Source organism: Cucurbita maxima, unplaced genomic scaffold (genome assembly GCF_002738345.1).
Source record: "Cucurbita maxima cultivar Rimu unplaced genomic scaffold, Cmax_1.0 Cma_Scf00036, whole genome shotgun sequence".
Taxonomy (NCBI): Eukaryota; Viridiplantae; Streptophyta; class Magnoliopsida; order Cucurbitales; family Cucurbitaceae; genus Cucurbita; species Cucurbita maxima.
Window position 1 is genome coordinate 1,386,005 of NW_019272052.1, and position 11,374 is coordinate 1,397,378.

The 11,374-nt window shown below is 37.1% G+C and overlaps 2 protein-coding genes across 5 annotated transcripts in view; both read right to left on the reverse strand.

Annotated features, from left to right (window-relative positions):
* LOC111468098 overlaps positions 1 to 4,247 on the reverse strand; it is a 10,648-nt gene extending 6,401 nt beyond the window's left edge. For all 4 annotated transcript variants that reach the window (XR_002714709.1, XR_002714708.1, XR_002714710.1 and 1 more), the window contains exons 1-5: positions 3,713 to 4,247; positions 2,987 to 3,522; positions 1,197 to 2,489; positions 387 to 914; positions 192 to 263 (exon numbers count right to left, since the gene is read on the reverse strand). Coding sequence is in view for 1 of the 4 variants with exons in the window: in XM_023113159.1 (XP_022968927.1) it covers positions 192 to 263; positions 387 to 914; positions 1,197 to 2,489; positions 2,987 to 3,522; positions 3,713 to 4,070 (2,787 nt within the window). In the remaining 3 variants the exon portion in view is untranslated. The remainder of the gene's footprint in view (positions 1 to 191; positions 264 to 386; positions 915 to 1,196; positions 2,490 to 2,986; positions 3,523 to 3,712) is intronic.
* A 1,039-nt stretch (positions 4,248 to 5,286) lies between these two features.
* On the reverse strand, positions 5,287 to 8,437 carry LOC111468298. Its single transcript, XM_023113470.1, has 4 exons — positions 8,187 to 8,437; positions 7,997 to 8,096; positions 6,003 to 6,407; positions 5,287 to 5,571 (listed from the first exon to the last, which is right to left on the reverse strand). The coding sequence occupies exons 1-4, from the start codon at positions 8,291 to 8,293 to the stop codon at positions 5,443 to 5,445; spliced, it is 741 nt and encodes a 246-aa protein (XP_022969238.1). The 5' UTR covers positions 8,294 to 8,437; the 3' UTR covers positions 5,287 to 5,442.
* Positions 8,438 to 11,374: the final 2,937 nt, after the last annotated feature.

An 11,374-nucleotide genomic window follows, 5' to 3' on the forward strand; every position in this document is an offset into this window, starting at 1 on the left:
AAAAAAAAAAAAAAAAAAAAAAAAAAAAAAAAAAAAAAAAAAAAAAAAAAAAAAAAAAAAGAAAGAAAGAAGAAGAAGAAAGCAGTATCAGTTAGGGAAATGAAGATCACAACATTATTATATATAATTTCACATGTAAATGAAGAGAGAAAAAAACAAAAAAGAGAAGGAAGAAATTAGGGGAAATATACTGCTTTTGAGTTCAACTTGTTGATCGATGGGGGTAGCAAATCATTTGTCTCTGCTAAAAACTTTATTGTCATCTGCAACATGATAATGCAAGGTAAACAATTCATGAAATCAACACAAGAAATCTCTACGACTCCTGTCATCAGATATGGCTAGCAGACAAGTAATCTTATCAACCAAAAAGACGGTCAACTTACATCTGTCCAATGCATAAGTGTATTGCCCTCAGTCCTCTTGCTTCCATTGCTTATTTGGTTGGACTCTTCTAACGGAGAGCCCACATCACAACTTCCACTATGATTAAGTTTTAGGCTTTGCCGAGTCCTTACTATTACGTCATTGTCACCCTGATCTCCGTCAAGAGGAATCGAATCAATGTTTCTTCTCTTGCTCCCTGAAAGGCGGTGATTGGTCTTCCTTGAAGAACTCACCAATATGTGGCTTGCTTGATCATTATCATGATTAATATGTCCACTCAAACTGGATGTTGGAGAAGCCCTAACTTTCCTCATGAAGGTCCCATCGTCTTTTGTTTCATTAAAAGGGTCATTCCTGACGGGACTTTGAAATGGCTTTTCCCTTGCAGAACTCTGAGTTCGTTCATTCTTGAAAGGACTCGCAGTCGACATACAAGAGATGGAAACCTTGGGCTCTTTCTTCCCAGATGATGTTTGGGTTGAAATTATCCTTCGGGGACTGTAGTTTGCCATTCCATTGATGGGACTCTAAGATTAAAAAAAAAAAAAAAAAAACGAGCAAACTCAATATAAACACTTAAAACATTGAGAGAACAACCAATAGTATAATTAAAGGCAATAAATTATTTGCATCTACTAAAACTTGATTAAGAAAGATTTCTGTGAGCATTAAATTTCAGTAGAAAGTTGATAGCAGATAAGATAACTTTCAAATGGGAGTTTTTCTCAACTTGAGGCCAGAACAGTCATTGTTTACATAATTAATTTCTTGTATAAATTATTAACAAGGAAAAGGAAAGAGAATATAACCTGCATAATGGATCGTTCACTTGTCCAAGGCTTTTGAAACTGCGGTGAAAATGCACCAACCTTCGAGCTCTTGGCAGGACTTTCCAACCGAGAATTCAGGATGTTCCCATCTCCTGAAGACAGTTGCAAATTCTTAGATGTTACAAAATTATTCTGCAAATTTGAAAGGTTAACTCCATTATCATCCTCATCTACCCAAGATTGACCTTTCAGGAACGGTGAAGCTGACACAGCTCCACTTTTGGATTGCAATGAACTAGAATTGTCAGCAATCTTAGTCAAAGGACTGGTATTGCTTGTATCTGCAGCTGCAGCTTGACCTTGCGTCAAACAAGCACTAACATGCTTGACCTGTTGGTCACACTGCTTCAGTTCACCAAAGCTACCAGACGGACATTCACTGTTTCCTAATAACCTTACATCTGGACTTCGCAAAGGAGATGAAACAAGTGTATCATGTTTACTGGTTGAGTTATTTTGTTCTCTGTCATCGGGTCTAATGTCCGTCACATCATCAATTTTAATACTAGTAGATGACCTCGACAAATGATCTTCAGAAATCAAAATGTGTGGCATAAGATCTTTTTTCTCAGTCCAGGTAGCTTGAGCGGGTGACTTTAATTCTATGTCCGGTTCACTAGGTTGCATATTGGAAAAGTTTTCCATAGCCATATAGCCTGGTGTTTCTCCAGCATCAGTGAAACCTTTCGGTTCTTCACTTTGGCTCAGCCTAGGGAAGTCTTTTAAAGTTTTGACTCCACTGCCACTAGTGCTAAATGAACTTTCAAATTCACCGTTGTTTCCATTCAATCTAGAAAGTTCTTCTTCTAAACGCACAACAGGAATGTCTATGTATTTGCTTTCAAGATCCTTGCAACGTTCAGGTTGACCACTCAAGTTAACAATAGAAGAATAACTTGATAGTCTGGATTTTAATCTGCCAATTCCTTCCTTAATACTCAACACACATGGAGAAGGTTCAGGAAGGCTGAACTTAGAAATACTTCTCTGCTTGGACGACAGACCCTTACCAAACTTCATGCTTCCTGTACTCAATCTATAATTTGACAGCTTCGAGTTAGGAGTCACAAGAGCAGAAAATGAAGGTGAATTAAAAGTAGCCAAAGATGTTTTCTGTTCAGCAGAAAATGATCTTTTTTGCGGAAATATATTTTTCAGCTTATAGTCAACACTTCTCGGTGTCTCAGGCCTCTTATCAATCAGAAAATCTTCCTTAGCCCACCCATCTGAAAATCTTTCCTCAACTCCCTGTTTGGCATATTGGTTGCTTCCCTGTGAAAACAAAAGAACAAATATCTTCAACCATACTTGTGCAACACCAACAAAATGTTGAGGATTGTTGGAAGAGAGTCCCACATTGGCTAATTTAGGGAATGATCATGGGTTTATAAGTAAGGAATACAACTCCATTGGTACGAGGCCTTTTGGAGAAGCCCAAAGCAAAGCCATGAGAGCTTATGCTCAAAGTGCACAATATCATACCATTGTGGAGAGTCGTTATTCCTAACACAAATCACAAGGAAAATTATCAATTACAATGTGAGTCGTGTGATGGATGCATAAAATCGCATCACCAACATAATGTGACACAAGAGGTAGTTGTGAGTATTGTGCCAGCCATATAAGAGCAGTCTCTGAGCTGCAACAACTGACAGAATAACATATTCAACCTCAATTGCTAAGCAAAAAGATAAAGTTTAAATTGTGATACCAATCCTTAGATAATAGTAAGGTAAGCCGGCTAAGCAACAAACATCAAAGAAAAATACCTTACTAACAGCTTCCATTTCGGTTCTCTCACAAATTTCCATATCATAATTGCGTTGTCCAATCTGATCAACTTCACGAGTCTCAATCTGTTTGGACAATTTTTCATCCACCGAAACAGCATAGAGTTCCCTGCTTCCTTCAGTCAAAAGTGCATTGAAAGAGGGAGATAATCTCCCATAATCGTATTTATTAGAGTTCTCTCCCACGATGCTCATTGCATTAGAATCTTCACTTCTTACCAAATCAGCAGATTGCGAAGATGGCAAAATCAGCTTGTCAGCCATCGTTAGTGTCATAAAACTATCAGAGTTAGTAGGCATGGTGTTCCGGGTCGGTGTTCTCTCTTCAAATGCAGACCGAATAGCCGTAGGAGTTTTGAGCTCCCTCCTCGAGTCTGATTCAGCAAGGCTACGAAAATGCATTGAAAATGCTGTTGAATCCATTGTAACGTCATGATTATCATCGGAGGCAGCAGAATCAGACAACCGCCTGGGTCTAATGAAATTCGCTGCTACAGGTCCAAAAAAATTGTCTTCTGCAATAGTGAAGTGGATAACTTGTTACAAAGAAGTCCTGACTCGTTCATAACTTGTTGTTTCAAAAAAACAATCTACTGTGGTAGAAATGATATTTTCAAAACCACATTCATCGAAAACTCTTAAATCGTAAAACCCAACAAAAACAATTGCTAGAAAAAACGAAGAGAGAGAAACAGAGAAACATGCCATCATTGGAAGTTGCAGAGCCGGCAGAAATACTCCCCGGCGACGGCGATCCTAGTGGTCTCAGAAACGATTTCCTCTGCCCAAGAATATCATCATCCAAATTAGGCGAAGATTCAAGGGAATCATCGCTATCAACCAAGTTCCTGAAGAACCCTAGGACCTCGTTGTCCGGAGGAGCAGCCTCGGGAGTGGCTTGGAGCTCAAGAGGCGTCTCGTAGTCCTCGTCACGCTTAAAGATATGCACCGAAGTGATCTCGACGTCGGCAAAGCTCACGCGTCGGGCCCGCTTCTTCTTGAAGGCCAAACTTCCTTCCTCAGTGGTCGTGTTGGCGGCCTCCTCAGGGTCCTTGGAAGCCATTGGAGGTAAATGAAATTACAGAGAACAATGGGTTGGGGAGGTTTCGGAGTTTAGCAGTGAGAGTTCATGAGATTCAGAGCAGTGAACGGAGTTTTGATCGGAATTGGACCGGCGGAGAAGAGAGCAGAGGAAGAAGATGGAAGAAAGTAAGGGAGTGACATTTTTGTGCGGGAAAATGAATATATATTTCAAAATGTTTAAATGCAAATAGTTCTACTGAGGATTGTTTATTTATTTATTTATTTTTGTATAAAAACTTATAAATAGGTTATTTTTTGTTTTAAAGTTTGAAAATCACTCTATTAAATTATAATTGATGTATATACCAGCTTTGATTTTCTTTTATATATAGGCTAGAATTTTGCCCAATGTTTTCAAAATACCACTATTTTCATTAACTTTCCTATTTTACAAAAAAATATATATATATAATAATAATAATTCAAAATTAACATAGAAATTTATAAGAATTTTATATAGATGCGAGGCTGTTCTCATTTTAACGGGAGCATTTGAATTAGCCCCCTCGTATTTCTCCTCAATTAAAGACAAGATGGATAATCTGTATTTTCAGAGCTATCATCCCACTAAAAAATATATTATTGTAATATGGTCCGTTCCTGGTCAGTCACCTTTCCTATTGTTTTCCCGAACTCTGCCCTACCCAAACCCTGTCAGAAATATAGTGAAATCACATTTTCTATTCTTTCCCCGAACCCTGCCACTAAAAAAAATGTTCACTTTTTAAAATATCCTATATACGTAGGCAAGAACAAGAGAATGGTCTAAGAAAAATGTTCATTTTTTAAAATATACCCGTAGGCGGGAACAAGAGGAGGGTCAGATTTTCCTATTCTTTCTCCGAACCCTGCCACTAAAAAATGTCCACTTTTTAAAATATCCTATATACGTAGGCAGGAACAAGAGAATGGTCTAAGAAAAATGTTCACTTTTTAAAATATACCGGCGAGAACAAGAGGAGGGTCAGATTTGCCTATTCTTTCTCCGAACCCTGTCACTAAAAAAATGTTCACTTTTTAAAAAACGTCAGATTTATCTCGATGGGAGTATGAGTAATAACATTCTAATAAATTTATATAATGGTAATTTTTATCTAGTACACTATTTTAAATCCTAATTTCTAATTTTAAAATGTTATTAATATTGTAACTTTTGAGAAGACAAATATATTTTTAAAATTTAGAGCAAGGTTAGAGAAGGGGTAATATCCGTATTAAAATATTTTTCAAAGTAAATGAAATAACAACAAGAAATTCATAATCAAGATTCTTAACTAGATTTAAATTAAACATTTAATGACTGTACCAGATGAACCAACTGAGGTTTCCAATGCTAGCAAAAGAGCAGACCATCAGCCATATAATGCATGCCATGGCTCCCTTACATCTTTTGACTTCTCTTTTGGATTCCAAACAATTCCCTCTCTTGAAAAGCCGAGGGACAAGGAGTTCGCTAATAGCTCACCCATTTCGCTCAGTATCTGGACAACAACAAACCCACAAACAATTGGTAAAAAAAACAACTATACATACAACTTAACCAACAATCCCAAGGCACTTGAACAGAAAGAGTGTAACGGCCCACCCCACCCCTAGAACATATTGTCCTCTTTAGATTTTTTCTTTCGAGTTTCCCCCTCAAGGTTTTTAAAACACGTTTGTTAGGGAAAAATTTTCACACCCTTATAAAGAATGTTTTGTTTTCTTCCCCAGCCGATGTGGGATCTCACAATCCACCTCCCTTCGAGGCCTAGCGACTTTGCTGGCATACCGTCTCGTGTCCACCCCCTTTGGGGCTCAGCCTCTTTGCTGGCATATCACCGGTGTCTGGCTTTTGATACCATTTGTAACAGCCCAAACCCACCACTAGCACAAATTTTGAACAGAACACTACTAGCGATGGGATAAGTACCTGAATCTCTTCTCCTGCAGCTTGATTGGAAAGACTGCGACTTGTTTGTCCAACAACAAAAAAAGCAGGAATGTTCAAGATGCGAATCAAGTGAAACAAACAGGCCAGTTGTTCGCAATAGATCTGTGAAGTCGATGGCAGTTTCTGGACTTTGGCACCCATCGTTCGAGAAATATCTGTCTCTGGACCTACCTCGGTACCGTACAGAAGAACGGTCCGATCACTTGTAGTGTTAGTTTTGCTCTCCCACTTGAGTTTCGAGGATGTAATAATAGATGGGACTACAAGAGTGGGTTTTGATTTTGAAGAAGAGGGTAAACGTTGTCCTGCTATGTGTGAAAGAACTACATCTACAGCACATGCCAAGACTGGAGGTTCGTAGCTTTGTAAGATTAATACTGAAACCTGAAAATTTAAGCAAAAAACAATATGGGACGTGCATGAACTCAGATCAGTCGACAGAAGCAAGTAAAATGTTGTTCCACAGAAGATCACATTCTATACTTTTGAAACTTTGAGACCATATCAATCTGATTCATGGAAAATCTTTGATACAAAGTCTTCTGCAACTTGGTAGATATATGCTCAAGAAAAAAGTATATAAAAAATAGCGTTAAAAAACTGACACCATTTCACACATTTGCGACACATATCTAACGATAATCCTAAGTTGCAAAACTGAATGGTACGGTACTGTTCTGTTCAATTTCCGACCAAGAATCAATTGATTAAAACCTAAACTGTAACAGCTCAAGCCCACTGCTAGTATATATTGTCTTCTTTGGACTTTACCACCTTCTGGACTTCCTCTCAAGGTTTTAAAACGTGTTTGTTAGGGAGAGATTTTCACACCCTTAAAAGAAATGCTTCGTTCCCCTCTCCAACCGATGTGAGATCTCACATAAACCAACCTACTCACAACTCATCAGCTTTACCATACCACATTCCAAATGGTAATAAGAGAAAGAAATTCTTCTACCCCTTAAGAGAGACCTAACTTAGCGTTTAATGTAAACTTTTTCTTTACACAAGAATGCATCAAATGTGCCAAAACAAAATCCATGGGCAATTAGAGAAGTGAGACTAAAGTTACGAAAGAAAGGGGAGAATTCACACTAAGAGAGAGCAATAAAGGTCATATGTTCATAAAAACTATCAAAACAATAGCTTTTTCCTTGAAAATGCGTTGATTTCTTGGGTGAATTAACAACTAAGGAGAGTAATATAGGTCATATGTTAAAAAACCATCAAAATCAGTGGCTTTGTCCTTGAAAATTGCGCTGATTTCTTTCCAACTAAACTGACCAAAGAAAGGCTCTCATGAAATTTAACCAAATGGCTTCCTTCTCTTTACTAAAAGGGTGGCCAATAAAAACCGCCTCTAGCAAAGTGATTATATCTCCCAATTGAAGGCCATTATGATAATCTTCCAAAACGAATTTACAAATGGGCAGGAGATGAACAGATGCAGCAAGGTCTCTGCATCCCTCTGACACGGCACACACCAATTTGGCGAAGAGACAAGCCAAGGGGCATTTCTTTGGAGCACATCAGCAGTACACATGCTTCCATGGCTATGCTCCCATATGAAAATTAGTACTTTATAACGGTCCAAGCCCACCACTAGCACTAGCAAATATTGTCCTTTTTGGCTTTCCCTCTTAGACTTTCCCTCGAAGTTTTTATAATGCGTCTGCTATAAAGAATGCTATATTATCCTCCCCAACTGATGTACGATCTCGTACCTATACTCTTGATTACCAAAAACAATAAAATCCTAATACTTTTTATCAATCCTTCTTTCTTTGAGTTCTCATTAAGCGATCACTCCATAATACACAAGTTTTAACTCCATAGCTAAACCAGCTGAAATTATCTATTAAGAAATTTGAAGTTGGATAATTTGTTCATAATTTGCTTAACGCTGACATTCTTCATAAAACTTTAACCATTTTTCAACAACTACTAACATCATTGGAAACCTAAACAAGTACCTGATAAATTCCTTTATCGTCGAGATAGTGAACGATGCTCCCTGAGGCCTTGTGGTCTTTGATTGCATACTCCTCCAGGGAGAACTCAAAGTCTTCATGCCTGTATCAAATCAAACAAAATTTGATCGGTTAGTCGGAAAGTTACTTGAATTCAATGGAGGAAAATAAAACGAGGGGGAATTGAGCTAACAGCGTTGTAACCGTAAAAGGCGGATTAGGGCGAAGAGCTCCGAAAATGGCTGAGGAGAAACCCTCAGACTCTCTGACGAGAAATATTACTTTTGGAGCTAACTTCATTCTCTGATCTCTGAGCTCCAACTCTGAGATGGTGAATCGCCGGCGGGCAAGATCGAATGTAAAAAACCTTCTGATGCTCTATCGGCTTTTCGAGCTTCTTGTTCTCTGCTTTCATTCACTGCGCTTCTTTACAACGAAAATCATCGAAACGTCGTCGTTCTACATCTTTAAACGTTTTTTAAAATTAGTTAAGATGACTAAAAAAATTTAAAAATTACTAGTTGACGTAATCCAACCCTGATGTTGGTCTCTAAGTGTGAGATTTTACGTCAATTGGATAAGAAAACGAAGTATTCTTCATAAGAGCGTAGGTAAATTAAAGTTGTGAGGCTAATGGTGATACGTAACGAGTATAAACGGACAATATCTGCTAGCGGTGAGCTTAGGTTATTACAAATGGTATTAAAATCAGTCATTAGATGGTGCGAGGCACTAGTCGGAGCAGGGCTAGACCCTCTCCATAGTAGATGCATTTTAAAACCTTAAAAGAAGTCTATGAGGAAAAACTCAAAAATGACAACATCTGCTAGTGGTGGCTTGGGCTGTTTCAAATGGTATTAGAGCCAAATACGGGGTGGTGTGCCAGCGAGGACCCTAGGCTCCCTAAGGAAGTGGACTGTGAGATCCATATCAGTTGGAGGAGGGAACGAAGTATTCCTTGTAAAGGTGTGGAAACCTCTCTCTAACAGACACGTTTTAAAATCGTGAGACTGATATTTTTAAATTAATTGAGTTGACCCGACAAAATAAAAATCAATATAATTTTTGATATTTTAGGCTTGTTCGAGATATAATATAAAGTACAAAAACAATAATATAGTTTTTTTTTTAACACATTATTTGTCTCTAATATATGAAAAAAAGATTCCATAGCTTTAATAAAATTTCTAAATATAAGATAAAAACTTTTTGAATAATGCGCTTATCAACTTCGTATTATAATGCCTGAGGACCACCATTACTAATACTTTGCACGTGTGAGATATATTTTTTTTTTTTTAGTAAATTCAATAACTTTTGCACAAAAAAATATAAAATTTATATTTAAAAAAATACTAATGTACTGTAAATACTTCAGGTAAGATTTTGTTTGCATTTTCATCATGTGACAAATAGTATTGCACAAGATCACAGATCATAACAGATTTTGGTTAATTCCATGTCGAGTCAAGAAACATGGGTGAGACAAGGCTTTGCCAAGGGCCTCGAGCCCCACCCTAATCCACTACTCCATCAAATTAGGTCAACTCTATTTGTTTATCCAGTTGATCGACTATGCATGTTTTACAAGTTAACCCGAAGAATGATATTTTCAAACCATAAATGCTACACTAAAACTTTTAAAGACATTATCTTACAAAATATATATATCTATATATATATTGGTAATGTGTGACATGTCATGACACAACTATGAAATCTCACATCAATTGGAGAGGGGGGAGGAGTGCCAACGAGACATTGAGCTCCAGGGGTAGATCGTGAGATCTCACATCGATTGGAGAGGGGAACAAATCTCTTTCTAGTGCACACGTTTTAAAAACTTGAAATGAAACCCAGTTGTGAAAACTCGAAAAGGACAATATCTATCAATAGTAAGCTTGGACTATTATAATAACGGTATGTAGACACACAATAGAAAGACTTCAAATCGCACTGACCTAACTTTTTCGACTTTTAACTTTAAAATAACACACAACATATTTTTAAAGTCGACTCGAGAATTCGAGTCACAAAACGATGCTTCGAGTTAAAAGTTAGAACAAGTTTGATCGAGACATAAATAGAGATAAATATGGCAAAAAAGAGAGTGAGATGATGGGATAGAGAGGGTTGTGGTTGAGGGAAGCCATATGCCTTGGCTTGGGCTATACATACTCACTCGCCTCCATAGTCAACTAGCGTGGCACCACTTTTGGACCACTCCCTATATATCCAACACATTATTTTCAACCATATTCCATCTTTTGATCTTTTCCTTAGTGCCCCACACTACGTACCAAGCTCTTTTAGAATGTTCGGGTTGTAATGTCGAGGTGTCATGTCATGATGATAGTCAGTTAAATGAATTACAAGTTGGAATTGACGATCAATCAGGTAGTAGAAATGGTTAGACAAGTTAAAAGTTATTGACAAAGTAGAAACGTTTTAAAGTTCGTGAAATCTGATTGATTTGGTATGACATGTTAATTCTAACGAGCATGACCATTCATACCCTTATAAGAAATGTTTTGTTCCCCTCTCTAACTGATATAGGATCACAATCCACTCCCTTGGAGACATAGTGTCCTTGCTGGCACACCACCCCGTGTCTAGCTCTAATACTATTTGTAACCGTCTAAGCCCACTACTAACAAATATTATCCGTTTTGACCCATTACATATTGTCATCAACCTCATGATTTTAAAACGCGTTTACAAGAGAGAGCTTTCTACACCCTTATAAAAAATAATTCATTCCACTCAATAACTGATGTGGGATCTCACAGATATTTTTTCCACAATATCTTCCTGGACTCGATCTTTTAAGGGTACGAGCCCATTTACGCGCATACATGCTTATTATTCTAGAAATTATTTTTCAAATAAAAAAAATAAGAAAGTTTCTTGGAACAGATCCCCATAGCCAAAGTACATGCGATAGGTTGGGTTGAGTTGGGTGGGTGGCGGTCATCTTCTTCTCCACTTGCCGTATATATTTACTTAAAAACCTCAACCTCTCCATATACTTCCAATTCTCTTTTGAAAAAGACTTTTTTTTTTAATCAAATTAAAATTTTGTTTTTTATAATTGAATGGGCTATTAATATTGATTTAAATATAGACGTTGATTGATCATGAACCTTAAATTGATTTTAGAATCACTCGAACCCTAAATCAATTTTAAGATCTTTCGAATTCTAAATCGATTTTAGGGTTTTAGGATCTTTCGAACCCTAAGTCGATTTTATGATTTTTTCTTTTTTAAAATTTATTTATTTTTTCTTTTAAATATGGAAAAGTCAATAGTTATTTAGTAAACTTTTAATAATGTCACGGAAAAATCATTATAGGACAAAAAAAAAAAAAAAAAAAAAAAAA

What these genes read in the sequence shown, in the direction of transcription:
- LOC111468298 (XM_023113470.1), bottom strand. Translation starts at nt 8,293, where the DNA reads ATGAAGTTAGCTCCAAAAGTAATATTTCTCGTCAGAGAGTCTGAGGGT. An exon ending in CCTTTTACGGTTACAACGCT is followed by an intron (nt 8,097 to 8,186) that starts GTTAGCTCAATT and finishes GATTTGATACAG; the next exon opens with GCATGAAGACTTTGAGTTCT. An exon ending in ACGATAAAGGAATTTATCAG is followed by an intron (nt 6,408 to 7,996) that starts GTACTTGTTTAG and finishes TTAAATTTTCAG; the next exon opens with GTTTCAGTATTAATCTTACA.